This window comes from Esox lucius, chromosome 3, assembly GCF_011004845.1.
Source record: "Esox lucius isolate fEsoLuc1 chromosome 3, fEsoLuc1.pri, whole genome shotgun sequence".
Taxonomy (NCBI): Eukaryota; Metazoa; Chordata; class Actinopteri; order Esociformes; family Esocidae; genus Esox; species Esox lucius.
In genome coordinates this window covers 28,118,790-28,136,460 of record NC_047571.1, presented here as the reverse complement: position 1 = coordinate 28,136,460, position 17,671 = coordinate 28,118,790, and the positions used below count along the sequence as shown (strand labels likewise).

Here is a 17,671-nt window from a genome sequence, read left to right as displayed (position 1 = left end):
ATGTACGGCGAAAACCAAACACTGCATTCCACAGTATGAACCTCATACGAACGATCAAGCATGGTGGTGGTTAATTATTAAGTTTGAGCAAAAGCGACTCTAGTTAATGATTGTTTAAGCCGACCTAAGGACCCTCCCTGCTTAAAACTCAAACATTCTTTAGCGAGTTGTCTCTAATGGTGACTCCTAAAATGATTTGGTGCCATGACGTGACTAAATGCCGATGGATTAAATATTGTGTGACAAACCCATCCAAGAAAGAAAAGTTCAGAACGTCATTGATTTTATATGAGCGTTTGTCATTGTGCTTTCTCTCAGGCCCTTTTTGAGTTCTGTGGTGTTTAGTCATTTTAATGTCACAACCCTTCCCACGCACGGTTTGGGTCTTGAGCAAACAATCATCACTAGACCACTGATCATAATTATATCAATGCAGTGGATACGTTCGAGGACTAGGCATAAATATTTTCAGTGGGCCCAGGTTTCCTTCGAACGGTCCTGGGCCTGATATTAATAAATGAACCAAAAGGTATGTGCTTTATGTTTTTATTTGTTTTATTAATTTTTTTTTACTGAAAACAATATTCATAGAAATGTATGTTTAGGCCAGAGAGATCACTGACAGAAAGAAAACGTGTATGACGTTGATGAAACCCTTTTCTGGGCATGTGTATTTTTAGATCTGTGTGCGCAAGAACTCCAGAAAGTAAGCGAACACCCTGGCACGTTCTCCAGAGGCCTGGCACTTACGGGTTGAGCTCAGACGCCACGCGAGCATGGGTATTATTGACGTCTAGTGCCAGGTGGCCCCTGTGTCATAGCACTGAACACACTTTCCGTAAACCAAAGTGAGTCACTGCGCTTAATGCCGCCTTACGGGAAAGCTATCACTATAAAGGAATATGAGCCTCCATAAGGAGAATCTAGACCTCGGGCCAAGTGTGACAAGTGTGCGCAACCAGCCAACTGACGAAACATTTGTAGACATTTGTTGGTGTTCTCAAATACAAGTCTCTATCTGATCTTTGGATCATCGGGAGGAAAATATTTTACTGAGGTGTGCCTGTGCTTAGTTTTGAATGATGGGTCAACGAAGTTCCAAGTCCCCCATTGCCGAGGAACGGGTGCTTTTCTGGTGTTTCGGCGAGTGGGCACCCGATAAGCGTAAATCTGAAATCTATCAGAAAATGATTGAGTGCTCCACAACTACCCATGCAATCTTTTTCCAAGAGCCAGTGAAAAAGCCAGACATCCTGGACGTATCTTACGACATAGTGGTTCAGAAGAGGAAGCAATCCCCCTCAGAGCTCCACAGTCGCCGGGACACTGGACTGGTGTACTTAATGGATGACCCAACTGGAGGAGTTTGGATTAAGCCAAGAGAGACGGGGATAAGGTCCTGAACGAGATGGAAATCTGTTGTTTTAAACTTGGCAATCTACTTGCATTCTCTAGTACAGGGTTTAGTCTAGAAGGATGCTTTCGGTGCTTTGGCAATGCCTAATGGCGCCCACTTGTGAGTGGTGTCTCTCGAGGGGCCGAAGTGATTGAGATGATCGATGAGCGGGATCACGCTACGGACTGTACCGACCAGTGAAGAAAGGTTACGGCCTATGGATTGGTTCCTCTGGGTGCATGTCATTCAGGGATTGGTTCCTCTGGGTGCATATTATCCAACAGATTGTTATCATCTGTTGTCCTATGGTTTCGCAACAAATGTTTGGGTAATGATATTTGGGGATGGAAAATGCATACGTTCCCCCGAAACGAATACGGTGACTCACGTTTCGTTTATTTATGGTGCCATTTTTATTTGAGCATATTCACATTTTAGTTGACTTGTGTTGTCCATAACCACGTATCACTTTGCCATGTGGCCTGTGTTCCTAGGCCTTTTCACGGAAATGTGTAAAGTATTAATATTGTAGAACATATGGAATTTACTTTGAAATACCTCTACAACATGTTGTCTAATTGATTCCTCTTGATTCACCTGCAGTAGAAAACCCTCTGACAGAAAAACCTTTGCTACGGTGTAATGTGCCGAACTGAAGAGACAGGAGGAGTAGTCTCGCGTTGCCAGACCTTGGTCTTAACTTAAACCATTCAAAGATTGCGGAAGTATAGTTCTGGTTTAGGGGAATTTATTAAGAGGACACCAAATTCATTAGTCATTTTTCTTTTTATTTGTTTTTATGTATATGTATAGCTGCTATAACTAACTAATGTCTCAGTATACATGGCCGCTGGACGTAGAGATGATTCGACAGCATCCCGTTTTGAGATAAGTACACGCTGTGCCAGTTGTTGTGATATGGAGTGTATAATTCTATTTTTGGTGCCTGCCACGGATATGCTGCAATGGTAGTGTATTACTTGAGTTAATGGCAGTACACATCATGGCTAAAAGCATGGTATGTTTTTACGATCCTTACCATGAGAATTAAGTAAACGCCATAGTTATATGAGCAGAGCCGTTGCAGTGCCTTTGTATAGGTTGCAACTAACATTCATGGGTATAAGTGGAAGTAGGCATTGTAGTAGCCTAACATGACAAATATTTCTAAAGGAGTTGTTTGCTGTGGTGTAAATTATACACTACATGAAGCATGTTTATTCCAAAGCAGCATGTATGAAGCCCATGCAGGTCCGGCGCCAGGACGAAGTGACTGAGGGGGCAGAAAAATAATGGCGAGGGGGCAAATCTTTTTTTGGATATTTTTCTTGAGTATTTAAAACATAAACTAGGGGGAGGGGGCAGGAAATTCAACTGAGGGGGCTAAGCCCCTTCTTGCCCTTTTGTGGCACCGGTCCTGAGCCATGGTTGGACATTTCCATTTTTGATTTAGCTTTTCTACATGGTTGTTTGCGTCACATCAGTGCGTTGTTATAGGCTGTTACTTTTTGGGCCTATAATGACTTCAGGTGCACCAAATTCCTTCGGGGTATTAGGGCATTTTATTGTTAGATTTTTACATATCTGTTATTTAGCAGAAACTACGTTGAGACGTAATTTTAACATCTCATTTTATTTATAGGGATATTTGGTAACAGATATCCTAAATACTTTTTTGTACATTTCGTGTCATTTTGCATTATGAGACGGATGAAATGTTAGTGGGATTTAATAAATAGAAACGAGAACCCATTTTGTCTAGTAAGCACCACTTTCTAGAATAGAACACTCATGTTATGTTTTCGCCTATTTTCATATTTCAGTTTGTTCTTTTGAAGGTGGAGTACTTCTGTGAAGTGTGTTGAGGCTTGTTTAAATGCACTTTAAAAAACATTTATAATGTGGAATTATACATTTGAATTAAATTATTCAAAAAGCTCTGTCTTATCAATAACTGAACACTACATAGCCTACATCTATTTGGAACTGAGCAAATATTGGTCCTTTATTGTCTTCAACCAGGTTATCTTCTTTGGAATTTGTTGATGTGTAACTATAATGCAAGTCATATGGTCTGTTTGGTGGTTTTATTGGGATTAAAGGGCGTATCCGAAAATGCGATATATGTGGTGTCTTATTTATGGCTGTACAGACTAAGCTACACATCACAATTGCAAAGGTTGCGTCACCCATGAGCAGCCGTGTGTATGTATATATGGGCTTTTACCAGGGAGGCGGCAGATGGCATGTTTTTACCATGAATTAAGACTTTACAGCTGCCAAGCAATGCATGTGCCACACGTGGTGCTTTTTTGGAGGGGGGGGGGTCTTGTGGACACTCTCAAAATGAATAATTATGTTAGGCTATTGGACAAAAAGGGGAGGGGGGAAGTGTTCGCTGCTTTTAGTTGTATAGGGCCTACTTTGAACCTTGCTTATCGCTAAGCGAATGGTTTATAGGTAGTCGGTAATCGTTCATCTAGTAACGGCAACGCACTGTGCAAACACTGCAACTCGATGAAGGAAACAGTGCCCAGTGGTGACAGCAATGCCTCTACATAAGGTGCGTCTGTCATTTCGCAGTGGATTTGGAACGCGACGCCACAAATGGGACAGGGCGGCTCAAGACACCGAGCCGAGGCCCGAGTTCTCCTACTTGGCCTCGACTCAGCGGGGAAATCAACCATTCTCTACAGACTGAAATATAATGAATCGGTCTGTACCGTTCCCACTGTTGGTTTCAATGTGGCGGTGATAGAAGCCAAGAAAAGGAGAGGAAGAATTGATCTCACGGTATGGGACGTGGGAGGCCAGAAGACAATGCGACAGTACTGGAAGAGCTTCTATCAGGGCACAGTGGGACTGGCGTTCGTGGTGGACAGCGCAGATAGGCGAAGGTTAGACGAGGCCCGGCAGGCTCTGGAGCACGCCCTAAAAAGTGAATTTTTGCGAGGTCTGCCGGTGGTGATCCTCGCCAACAAGCAGGACCTCGAGGAGTCCGCCTCGGTCACAGAGATAACAGAGCGCTTTAATCTGAGGAAGATGTGCGCTGAGCGGGACTGGTTCGTTCAGCCCTGCTCCGCGTTAACCGGTGCTGGGCTTGTGGACGGATTCCAGCGAGTGGCACACTTGCTCAAACTACCGTCACAGGACGCGTTCTAGACAATACAAAAGAGACAGTGCGTAAATCATAAGATCAACATCAAGCACCTGAATGGATTTGTAATGTTTGCAAAGACAGCCACCGTTATGGAGAAATTACGATGTTGTGTTTTATTAAGGATGGATATCACATTCTACTAAACAATATCACAGCACAACAGGACACAAAGGAAATCCAAAAACCGAAGTTAATCAGTTCAGCGAGCCACTTCATTTCGTGCTTGAGTTTGTTTTCCAAGTTTGTATCAGTTTTGTTCCTCTGAGAAGTATTGTCATAAATAATTTGAAATAGCTCATAACAACTGACACGACATTATAGACGAATGTGTAGAAACGCATACAGATTGTAAAACACACAGTGACCGTATATATCTACATAAATTAAATAACTTGTATCTAATTCAATGTCTTCCGTACATTACCTAGGCTATACCTGAACATATAAGGCCTCATTCACAATTTGTTCACTTGTACATGATTTTTACACTACGAGCCGGGACAGATTAAGCCAAATCCTAGACTTAAAAAAACCACAACTCTGGGCTGGTTTCGCATACATGGATTAAGCCTAGTCTAGGACTAAAAAAATACGTTCAAAGAAAACTCCATTGATCTTGTTTTTTTCCCTGAACTAGGCATAATCTGTGTCTGCGAAACCGGCCCTCAATGGAGAATATCCATAAGGTTAGATTTGTTTTTCCTTTTTAGTCAGGACTAGGCATAATCTGTGTTCGGGAAATCGGCACTAAAACTCACATGACCGCTAAAATGTGCTTAACATAACAGCATGTTTTCATATAAACCGTTTTGAGAGTAATCCAACATCAATATGCTGTGAGGGACAGGTACCACGGTTGTCTCAGTCATAACATTGGAGGCCTAGGGAGAGCTGCCCCGTCCCTGCTCGGGTCCCGCGGTTTCCAACTGACCTCTATGAGACTCCAGCACGGTCTCTTCATACGTCGGCAAGTACTTAACTTCTTCGTAGGAGGGTAGACACACTTGGGGAGCTAGGTCATCAACGCTTTGCTGTGTGTAGCTCTCCAGGAGCGGATCCTGAGAAACTGTTGTGCGTCCGCTAAGGAGCGGGTGCGGCTCGTGGCAGTCAAGCTGTCGCCTCGGTCTGGGGCAGAAAATCCGTTGGACAAAGTAGCCAAGAGCAAAGAGAAGGAGCAAAATGAGGACACCGGAGAGTTTCCGCGTAACCATTGCGATGTTGTAGAAGGTGCTTTGAACAGTGTGCCTGCAACAACTGATGGTGAAATTGTCGTTGCCGTGCGCGCAGCATATCTGGTCATCTCTGCAAAGTATCTCTCCACAGTTTCGGATTGCCTGGCCAATAGTTACAACAAATATGGAAAAAAATGTAAAGCTTGGAGTCTGACATTTGAAGTAAATCCACATTCTTCAATCGGCTAATGGAAATAATCCAAGTTGGTTGAGAACGACGTAGCCTACGCTATTTGAGGCGATATCCACGCAGGTTTGGTTGGCTGAGGCGCGGTCTGGTACTAGTCGTATGAGCCAAACCCTAACAGACAATGCTGTCGTTGTATGTTCGAGGGAAATTCCTCCCTGAACTGACGTTCGTCAACCAACAGTTGTGATAATTCATGGTCATCAATATATGAATGTAAATGTACAAACGAATATACAGAATCTTAAAAGTAGTACAGGTTTAAAAAAAATAATGACTAGACCAACAAATGTGGGTTATTTTTCTTTGAAGGATATATTTTCTTAAAACAACCATCTTTTTATCATAAGGTATTAAATAGACGAGCCAGTGTAGCGTATTATATATATACATATGTTATAATATTGTGGATCATTGCGTCACACAAATACTAAGTGCTTTTGATGTGTACTTCAATGTCCACTTTCAGGGCATCCAAATGAGCAATTATCTGCCTGCAATAAATCATTAGCGAGCACAGTGAACAATTGCTGGGGGCTGGGGGGGGTGATATTTGATACACGTAAACAGGTGGCGTCCGGGAAATCGATTATTTGTCTACGTTGTACAAAATATTACTCATGCATGAAACCCTAAATGTATAAGTTACAGTCTCTGATGGATTGTAAGAAAGCGTATAGACTTTGACGTGTTTTCTAGCCCGACGGAAACGCGTGTGCCATGTATTCGGACCAACGAGCTCTCCATGGTCCTGAAACATGATTCGGGCGTAGCTTTGAGTGTTACATTAGTCATTTAGCTGATGGCCTTATCCAGGGCATTTTAGATCGCTAGTGGGGCAACCACAAAAACCAGTAATTGTAATTACTTAACAGAGACCTCTCCAAATTTGATTTTTCTACTAATGGGGCGTTTGCCCCACCACAGACAAAATTAGCACAATTTCAGAGATTCTGATCAATGCAAGGCCAATTAGGATTAGGTTTATTGAAAATAACCAAACTAACATCCCATGGGGAGCAGAATCAGTGCAGGAAATGATAGGAAGCAGTAATGCTGCACCTATCAATAACATGTATGACAGGCACTTTGTTTTAAAAGGCACAATCTGCAGTTGAAACTGAAAAGCCACCCTAAAGAGCTTGAACTGAGGCAAAGAAGTGTAAGTCTTTACATTCATACTTACCCATTTGAACATTAACAAATTGAGTAAAGCAAGCCTATATTTCAGACTGGTTGGACAGTCAAACTAAGCTCATCAGGCATTCATAAGTTAGAGAATCAATGGCTATTAATAATTTAAAACGGTCCAAAAATGGATGCAGCAATTGCAGAGTGCCCCTTTAAGAAGCAGTCATGCCCACACCATTACTTCTGGGTCTGCACCAAAGATCAAGTGCTTTCAGTGGGTAGCCAAGCATGATCAGACTAAGGCGGAGTCCCAGATTCATATAAAGCAACACGTTTGAAGGTAAGGTTCATAAAGTAATTTAGCATGTTTATTGGGGGAAGGGATAGAAGACACACCCTCTGGCTAAAGCCATAATCCACAGCTTGACTGTCAGCCCTTCAGGGACACACCCAGATAATTACAGAAACAACTATGGATGTAAAATATTTATTCTGATGACAGTTCGCCATTGCGAAGCTGGAATGGAACAGTGTAGATGAGCAAGGACCTACATTTCGGGGCACTTCAAACTGAAGGTACCATATTCAGTTGGTTTTAAAGGAATTAGAGCCGTTCTTGTTATAGCCAAGGGCTGGTCAACTGACATCCTAGCCTCAAGCACATTCATGTTCCACAGTCAACTTGCTGCACAGAACCCATCAATCCAGTGAGACGCCATCTAGAGATTGGAAATACTCCAGTGGCGTTTGTGGCAGTGCCCGTCTCAGACGGACGAGCGATTCCTGGCACCATGTCAGTCCGTGCCTCGTGTGCCCCAGGCGGCTATTTCGGATGAACCGCCTCCAAACGGACAGTCTCCACCGGCGTCGTCATCGGCTGTAGTGTTGCGGGGGCAGTCTTCGATGGGATGACTTCCTGACCAGTCACAATGAACAGGGGTCCCACCGTGGTGGTCCTTCTCCACTCTGAAATAAAAGGACAGCCTCTTTTGGTTCAGCCAAAACATCAAATGGTGCAAATGTGCATTTTCAGAACAATACTAAGTGTCAAACAGCACCTCAGCAGGTGTACAAAATCCATTCTGCCCGCAATAGTGAGAGCACACAGCCGGACCGACTGTTATAAAATACAGAAAAACACCCAAAAATCTAACAAACCAAGTGAGCAGTGCATCCAGTTTGCCTTCCATGGTAACCCACCTCGCGTAGTGTCGGTACCCCTCTTCCAGCCACTCGAGGAAGGCCTTCTGGATGTGGGCCCGGCCTTGGGGAGAAGCTCAGCCTGAAGGCCCGGGCGAACGCGGAAAAAGCTAGCCGGATATGGTTTGGGAGTGGTAGGCTTGACCGTTGTTGCGGTGGTGGGGGCAGTGAACTTAGCGAAGCGTTGTGAGACCTCACAGCTTTTACACGCCTGGTCATGCCCATCCGCCGACCTCCAGCTGAAAGCACATTGTATTGTCAGTTAGGACGCCAGGTCGGAGTAGATGACAGGTCAAAAGTAGCGTGCCCTAAAATCTGCGCCATCTACCATAGATACATTTTAAGGTATGCATTTGGCAACAATGTCTATTGTAAAACATCTTTAGGACACTGCAATCTAGTATTGCTGTCAATTAACCCCATGCCTCCATACATACTTTAAGAAGCAACACACCCCATTTCATACCGGTTTGCAATGAAGGAGCACGCCCGGTTCCTGGAGTCAACGGCACTGATGGCACGGACAGCCTTCAGGTGGCATGTTATGAAGACCTGTGGAGACCGGCAGAGACATCAGAATGGCCAGAAGGTGGAGACAGAACCCCAGACGGGGCGGTAGGACATGCACGTACCATATCAGTAGGGGCCTGGAAGAACCTGAAGGCATCCAGCATTATGTTCAGCTTATCATTCTGGACTCTTGGCATGTACCGTGACCCGGAGCCCGTCAGCTGACCATCTGTGAGGCATCTGATTGGGCAAGACCATAACGTGGCAATTCAAGGAAGGGATTCGCACTCTTGCAGGTATATTGTCAACCAGAGTTATGACCCGCTGAGCAGCGAGACATCCTGCTGCGCTATTCCAAGCCAAATCAACACTCAAGTGCTTTAGCGAGTGATGAGTAAGGCATTTCAAAGACAGTCCAGTCAATACTTGAGCACTCTTTCCTGGATGACCTCACCCGTAATAATCTATGAAGTCGTGTCTAAGGTTGGCATACGACTCCGCGTCAGGGGTCTCCGTAGCCACACAGTGGTCGACGTGAACGCGGAGGGGCATGTGTTTGTGCACAATGACCGCTGCCTCTAGGTGGATGACATCCCCCAGGGAGAACGTATTCGACTCCCTTTCAGCCCGCCAGTCATCTGTAGAGGAGCATGTGGGGGGGGGGTTAGCGTGTGACTGAGGACATGTACCAGAGCTTTGACTTAGCACGGATCAATTGAATCCATCATATTAGGGCAAACGGTCACTAAGAGCAGATCACTCCATTTTTGGGCCTTTTGAAAAACACTTGTCATTGACATGCCGAAGGGCTGTTTCCAAACAATGTTAGGAGATCACTTGGTGCAGGCAGCAGAGGTGAACAGTGAATTCTGGCTACGAAATCGAGTAAGACTGTTTGTGTTAAAAGGACAAAAGACAAATTGATTTTTATATCATCAAGCATGGCTCATCATGGATGTAAACACTACAGCCTCATCACATGGTTAAAGACTCAACGATGAGGCACTTACATACTACTGTTGTGGGCGGGTAGAACAGGGCTACACAAGGCTTCAAACTGTGACTAGCAGTCAGAACACAAGTATCGAAATTTAAGCCTCTAAAAACAGTGTTAACAGACAAGGGCTTCCATCTCTACAGGCCCATTCGGTATTATTGCAAAAAACAGAGTTCTACTGCCAAAAACAGAGGGCGTTCAAAGAAAAGCTACAATTTCCCAGGGCCCCTTCTGCATTTTCAGCCAAGTAAGCATGGACACGGTAAGCATGGACACGGTGAGTACAGTCGCCTTGTTCAAAGGCAGAAGTCACATCACAGATGTGGGAGGCCCATCCCCTCCCCCCAGAACACCAAAACTTCTGTTCTGGCAGTTCCAAAGAGGACTCAGGCTTTTTTTTAAACAATAAAAAAAAAAAAAAATGTAAAAAAAAAAAGTCTACCCGTCATGAGCCGGAGGCTGAAGTCCAGTTGGCCCTCCGCAGGGACGGTTGAGACCAGGGGGATCCACACGGGCACCAGGGCGGCGCTGTCCACAGCATACTGCCTACACAGACATTGACCATTAACAGGGTTTAAAAGCCCCACGACAGCTCAAGGACTGAAATGCCACTTACTTTCCGTAATGGCATTCAATGGGAACCGAGGCAGCGGCCAATCTGTAGACGCCGTCACGAGGGGGCGACGGGGAATAGATGAGAACGTTGGAATAGACCAGCGCCGTCTCTGTGGACTGGAAGAAGGGAAGGGTTGTCAACTTTCTTCCTCAGGTCTGCGTTTTGTGTGTGTGTGTGTGTGTAGGCAAATGAATTAACAAAACAGAGCCCCCAAACATTAGACGTAGTTCAGGCTAACTATGTTCACGGCAAGGGAAAGGAACGCCCTTGTAGTCATGGTCATAGTCTCTTCCAGGCTGGCTACTGTACTGATCCCAGTTTCCCCAACAGCGTCAAGGCTAGCTTCATCGTTAGAGCCTTACATTTCAGGGATTATTGTAAAAAGCATTTGGCCACAGTGTTCTTGAAACAGGGTTTCTTAGACCGGGGCTGTGCATTGCACGCACTCTTATTACAATAGTTTGTCAATTTTAGAGTAGTAGTCGGATACGCAAAACAGAAATGTTACAGGTAAATCATTGTCTAAAGGAGAGGGTGTGGTTCTCTAACGTCGGCTTAAGTTCCAGTTCAACGTTGGCCACTAGGTTATTTGAATAACTTGCGGTTTTCTGAACATCCCAACCGACTTCAGATTCAATGACTTAACTTCACATATTGCAGCTTTATGCCTGGGCCACCACACCATTAGTACCACTTGATTGACAAATGTAAAACATTGTCATGGAATATAGCTCAAGTGAACATTCTAGATTGGAAATGTCACATTAAGAAAAAGCATGGTCAGGCCTATTTATTTAAACTAATTTGTTTGCAAAAATGAACTCAAGTATTTGAATATCACCTTCATTTCAAATAAGTGTCCACCATTTGATATATTTGAAGTTTGCCAGAAGTAACACACCTGATTCAAACGTTGACTAATCAAACCATTCATTATTGAATAAGGTTGCAATAACCAAAAACACTGCCTTAGAAAACCACTTTTGGCTTAGCCCATCTGTTAAGAATAAAATGTCTGTCCTCAGACTCGTGTTATCCTGCAGACATAGTGAGAGCCACTGGATAAGCCTATTGAGTGCGACAAAGATACCCTATACAAAATGTAAATTTTTTGAAAATATATTAATATCTTACGGAGAATGTGGTTCCACATGCGGTCAAAGGGGCGAAGATCGTAAACTCTGCCTCTCCAGTTTGTACTGCATTGCACTGAGCGGTCTCGCTGCCGCTTGACTGGGACCCTAGGTGCATGTCGCTGCCGTTCACGAGAATGCCGATGTCGAACAGGTCACCTTTCACGACCACTTCGAGCGAATCTTCGTGACACTTCACGAGGACGGTTTTCAGGTTAGGACGCCTTGTTGGCCCTGCTTTCTTTTTGAAAGGTTGGGTCTGACCGACATTTCGGCCTCCGGGATTTACTGATTGATTAAAATCCGCCAGTATTGAAAGCATCAGCAGGGTAGCGACCCACCTCGGACATTTTTGCGGAAGCTCCATTTCTGAGCTTGTAACCTGAGTGTTTGGCGGCTTCGCAAACCCGCTGCAATTATTACATCGCAGTACAATCGTTTATAAATACAATTAGAAAATCCACGCATGAACCAATCACAGAGCACGGGTGGAGGAACCGCATCTGTGCAAAATCAGTGTTATTGGTTAATTGAAAAGACTTCTGTGTGAGGTCTTATTCGTTTACCCTGACAGTTCCGTGCACCTGTCACTTGGTGTCAGTCGTAGGCTACTATTTCCTTTGAATTACTGACTTGTTTCTTTGTGCAGGTCAGGGGTGTTCAACCATCACCCTACAAAGAGCCAGAGCCTGCAGTTTCTCTGTTCTAACTCATCATTATTTGCACCCACCTGGTGTCCCAGGTTTAAATAAGGCCCTGATTAAGGGGGTAACGTTTGTTTTAGTGGAACTGGCTTTGAGGGCCAGAGTTGAACACCGATGGTGTAGGTTATTGAACAGTACGATGCTAAACACTAAGTCGTTATGAGTGGCAGTTGGAACCAAACTACACAGAGCCCTGCTTTCTACTCAGCCAGTAAATAAGCACAGTTTCAAAGTGGGTCACCACCCCTCACTGATGTTGCAGTCCTCCAGTATCTCAGGCCAACCTCAAGGGGCATACTAGCCTTGTAGAAAACCATCCCTTTCTAAAAACAGATCCCTAAAAGGGAAGTAACTGCTGTCACCTGTGTTATTTTGGACACAGTATTTGCAACACACAGGAATTAATTGCTATCATACTTCTAATACTGCATTCCGATTGTAGCAGATATAAAGCTCCACGAAAAAAAAATAGCCAACTGCAAACTTTTCTTTCCTTTCCAAAACAGTCGAAAAGGAAAGTTTTGAGTGAGGAACAGAAGCGTCCAATTTGCAGTTGTCTCTTAATTTTAACCCTTCTGTTCCTCACTCAAAACCTTCCTTTTCGACTTTTTTGGAAAGGAAAGAAAAAGGTGCAGTGGTCTCCGGAGATGTATCTAGTGATGGCCATTCGAGGCTTCATTAGCGTTATTTTAGCCCCTGAATATTATGTTGGCAGCACTCAGATTTTCTTTATCACAATATAAGTCATTATTGAAATTTATAAGGCAACATAGTTAACAATCTAGTCTGTAAAAAGGAACAGACACGAGCAATATTGGAACGGAAATTAAACATAAAATGTAAATATAAATGTATATATTTCAATGATGGCTTTAATTTGAAAAAAATAATTCTCAATTAGCACTGCTAGCATAATATCCTGCTGCTAGAAGAACGGTAATGAAGTCTCGTATGGCCATCACTAGTTATTCCTCATGTTTTACTAGCTGAGTGGTTTATGACAGGGTTGTTATGACAGATCAGCTTAGAAAACATCCATTCATTTAACAGTTGCCCATATTTTCGAGCGTAATAACGCTGAAATATGTTGGGTACAAACCGAAATGTGTCGCCCTGAGCATTTCGTGGGACACTAAGCGTTTAATTTTTTCCTTTTGGCTCTACTCCAAAGTTAAGATTTGAAATCAAACAAAGTATCAAGTAGAGATTTTTTCTCAGCACTTACGTAAAGGTATTCGTGTACACAATGGCTTCAACATTTAAAAATGACAGCAAATGACAACAGTTATTTCAGAGCACTGATTCATATAATGTCCAAATTGAGCAGTTTAGTACTCAAGTTCTTAATTTCTATGTAGCCCAGCCATATATATACATAGCACCTTGCTGACGGCTTGCCCCTGAGGCTGAATGGGCTTAGTTCTGGCCAGTGTGGGAGACAAGATGCTGCTGGAAATGGTGTAGGAGGGCCAGAAGAGGGCACTCTTCACTCAGGTCTGAAAATCCCGTTGCAACGCCTCAGTACAGTGACTGGGACACACCACCGTGAAGACTGTTGCCTCCCCAATGGGACAATACAATGGCGTCCTAACTATCTGTGATCATTAAAAATCCCACAGCACTTATCATTAGAGCAGCACCTTGGTGTCCAACCTGGCCCTTTATATAATCACAGTCAAATCATCCCTAGCTTCCAATTAACTCGTTCATCACCTCTTTTCACATGTAACAAAAATTAAATGTGTTAGTAATTTTAATTTGAAAAAAGCATGCTGATTGACTAGGGTCAGTCTAGCGCTCTGCCTTATTTGGGCCTGAAAAACTCCCTGGATTCTATGGCAGCGCATTGAGCCATTTTCAGTGGAAGATGTACATGTCCATGCCATCACACCCCTCCACGTCATCACAGATCAAGTGGTTTCCTGTGGATCTTGTGGAAAGTTTCCTTTTCTCTTCACACTATCTTCCTGCCATCACTCTGGCACATGTTCCTCTTTTTGCCTCATCTGTCCACAGTACCAGAACCGTTTAGGCACTTTTTTTAGCCAACTGTAACTCCTGTTTTTTAAGCTGGGGGTGGGTACGCTTCTGTGGATGGTAGTGGCTGACACATCCACACCTACCTCCTGAAGAATGTTCCTGATCTTTCCAACAGTTAATTTTGTATTCAGCATTATGGTGAGCATTCTTTGGTCATCCATTTCTAGTGGTTTTCCTTGGCCTACAGGTTTTTTAACGACTGTTAAGCTGACCGGTGCATGACTTGTTTTTCTTAATGCTCCCCAGTGTTGTTTTTGGTCTGCGTGAGGTTGATTTTTCATCTTCATAATGGCTAATGGCTTCCTTGACTTTCTTGGACACCTCTTTGGTCCTGGTGTTGACAGACGCCAATACCACAATCAAAAGGTAAACACGAAGCCTAGAATCAGGACTAGGTGATGAAACAAATAATGGGCTAGGCTTGTCAGCACTGGCGTATTAATTAACAACATACACTTAGTTGTTTACACAGCTAGGGTTTTGACATTTGTAGCACCAATTCATTAGCTCAATCAAAACCACATTGCACCCCAGGCTGAATGTTATCCTTTTCCTGAGCGAGTTTAAAGATAGCTAGGTGGATACAGTTTAAAGATAGCTAGGTGGATACAGTTTAAAGATAGCTTGGTGGATACAGTTTAAAGATAGCTAGGTGGATACAGTTTAAAGATAGCTAGGTGGATACAGTTTAAAGATAGCTAGGTGCATACAGCTTAAAGATAGCTAGGTGGATACAGTTAAAAGAAAGCTAGGTGGATACAGTTTAAAGATAGCTAGGTGGATACAGTTTAAAGATAGCTAGGTGCATACAGCTTAAAGATAGCTAGATGCATACAGCTTAAAGATAGCTTGGTGGAACAACAACACAACTGAGTAGTATTAAGAACATCCTAACAAATGAAGTAGCTATCAGCCGAGTCAATGCTAGAAGCATGACGTCTTTTGTTTGTCAGCGATGCTTCATGTCTTCACCTATACAAATACAAAACTCTATGGGCATTTCTCAAGGAAGTATCATACAGATCGTCAATATAAAAGTAGTGCTTGTGGATTGTGGTGATTGGTGTTGACATACAGGAATGAGCATGTGTGGTTTGGGGAACAACCAAGATGGCTGACCTCTGTGTTTTTACAACAAAACAAGTCATTTAAAAAAGCTTTGTTTCCCATCATTTTACTTGGCTGAATATGTTGACTACATATCTCACAATACTTTCCAGTGCACGCAAATGGTGTGAGAAAAATAAAACAGCAAATGAAATGTGATTTAAATATGTTTATTTACCTGTATTCTTGGAATATATAAACAATGTGTACATATTTAAATATATGAACTTCATATATATATATATATATATATACATATATATATATATATATATATACTGTATATATATACTGTATATATATGTATATAAATAATGTTTTACCATTATAAATTAGTTAAATAAATAACACAACCCATTAGGTTATAAATAAATATCAAATTAAATAATAGTTACATGTATGACATCTGTATATTCCACATCCTAAATAGCTTTCTCAAACTGTAATTCAGTAAGACTGAACATTGACAAAGACAAACGTCCATGATCATAATTCTCTCGTGAGTGGCATCACCATGGCGATTACGGTGATGAGTAACTGTCTCCAACAGCTCAGGTGCCCGCCAGGTGCTGGCTTAGCCTGGGAACGGGCCACCTCACATATATTCTCCAGCGTGAATATAGCCGATGACCCTGTTGATGGTGATGGTGCGAACCTGCAACCCCTTCAGCACCTTACAAAGTTGGACCCTCTCATCAAAGGGATTGTGGGTAGTCAAACGTTGAGCAGACGCACAACCCTCAGTGTCCTGCAAAACAATGGTACGCACTGTGTCAAGGTGACTTTATGTCTGGCTATACATAGGGACAATTCCCTGCTAACCTTAGGGGGAGTCCATTGAAGGCCACTTTCATGTTTGTCAAAGTGGCTTTTAAGAAGGTCTTACCTGCTGAGAGGATCTGTCTCCAAGAGACAGGGCAAAACAGTTCTGTTTAAAATAAAAGAAAGAAAATGAAAGGGTGAACTAAAGAGATGGCAAGTCACTATGTCGTTTTTAACAGTAGAGTAGAGTAGTCTTTTTGGTCTGCTGACAGGGACCTTCTAATGCAAGACTGATTATGTTAGAAATAGGCCCAAAATAGCTAATTGTCATAATGTCTCGTCGCCCTCTCAGATCTTAAACATGTCTTGGCAATTCATCTCTAAATGGTCCTTTCAGGGTCTTATGCTACTAGGACCTTCAAACGATAAATCTGCGGTAGATATAATGTAGTAAGCAATTTTTTCAACATGTCGCGGTTTACATTTCAGTCCTCTAAAGCATGAGCACAACACAAGTGAACCCAGGCTGACAACGGGCACAAAAGGCATCGAATGCATTTCCTTCATGCTAGACACCGACACATGTTGGCTGTAATTAATAATGCAATAATAATAATGTCTCCATGGGACAAACCCTATAACCATCCTTTGTTCACCGGCACAATGTTAGTTTGCGAGCCCAGTCAATCTCGGCTGTCCATCGTGGCCTCACCTGCTTAATCTCCGCGAAGTTCAGCACGGTGTGTTCAAGCAGTTCAGGGTGAAAGCCTAGCATCATTTCACCATAGCAGCGTAGATCCTTTTCAATATTCTTCAGACACTTGTCCTACGGGACACATTAGACACGTCATGTGTGTTTTCTACACAGGCTGCTAGTGGGAAAGATGTGCCTCTTTTAGACTGTAAACATCTGTCATTATTTGTGATGACCTACCTGATCAAAGTCTGTGTTTGAGAATCCAGAACACGTTGATTGCTGGTTACAGGATGAAAAACAAAACGGGTAATTCGGAAAAGTCATTCAGCATCTATTGTACATGTTCATATATGGGAAACCCGTTATTCTCCAACATTTTTTAATCGGTAATGTAATTAATTTAAAACATGGTAATTGTCTCACTCTTGGCATGCAAACTGACACCATCTGTGTTGCTGTGTTTAACTCCATGCCCCTTGTACAGTTTATGCCTTTGAAAGGTGTCTCCTAGAATTGAAACACACCGTTATGAGTACAGACATGAATGTAACATGAAGACATTTATCCATAATGCGCTCTAGGAGTCAAGAACACTGTCAGAAGGGCTGCCTGTTTGTTTGACCTGTGCGAGCGCCTTCGTGATGTTCTGAAGGAGGGTCTGTGTACTGGTGATACACTGCTCGGTTATCCGGGTGTTATGCCCCAGCACCGGGACGGAGACGGTCGAGCCCCAGAAGGAGCCGGCAAGTACCCCAAAGAGCAGCCAAGGGGCAAGGTCTGACCATTCAAAGAGAATAAA

The 17,671-nt window shown here is 43.2% G+C and overlaps 3 protein-coding genes across 3 annotated transcripts; 1 reads left to right on the top strand and 2 right to left on the bottom strand.

Annotated features, from left to right (window-relative positions):
* The first annotated feature begins 3,834 nt into the window (after nt 1-3,834).
* arl14 (ADP-ribosylation factor-like 14) lies at nt 3,835-4,958 on the top strand. Its single transcript, XM_010888603.3, has one exon. It carries the CDS (start codon nt 4,004-4,006, stop codon nt 4,556-4,558), a length of 555 nt encoding a protein of 184 aa, XP_010886905.1. The 5' UTR covers nt 3,835-4,003; the 3' UTR covers nt 4,559-4,958.
* A 2,489-nt stretch (nt 4,959-7,447) lies between these two features.
* On the bottom strand, nt 7,448-11,999 carry LOC105021129 (zona pellucida sperm-binding protein 3). Its single transcript, XM_010888604.4, has 8 exons — nt 11,564-11,999; nt 10,430-10,545; nt 10,256-10,359; nt 9,271-9,454; nt 8,939-9,056; nt 8,773-8,858; nt 8,307-8,545; nt 7,448-8,072 (listed from the first exon to the last, which is right to left on the bottom strand). The coding sequence occupies exons 1-8, from the start codon at nt 11,927-11,929 to the stop codon at nt 7,930-7,932; spliced, it is 1,356 nt and encodes a 451-aa protein (XP_010886906.2). The 5' UTR covers nt 11,930-11,999; the 3' UTR covers nt 7,448-7,929.
* Nucleotides 12,000-15,771: 3,772 nt separating this feature from the next.
* LOC109614975 (interleukin-12 subunit alpha) lies at nt 15,772-17,671 on the bottom strand (the record flags this gene model as incomplete). Its single annotated transcript, XM_034291539.1, has 6 exons — nt 15,772-16,161; nt 16,300-16,341; nt 16,888-17,001; nt 17,110-17,151; nt 17,296-17,379; nt 17,495-17,671. Coding segments are annotated over 6 exons (612 nt in total), but the record flags the coding sequence as incomplete, so codon positions are not given.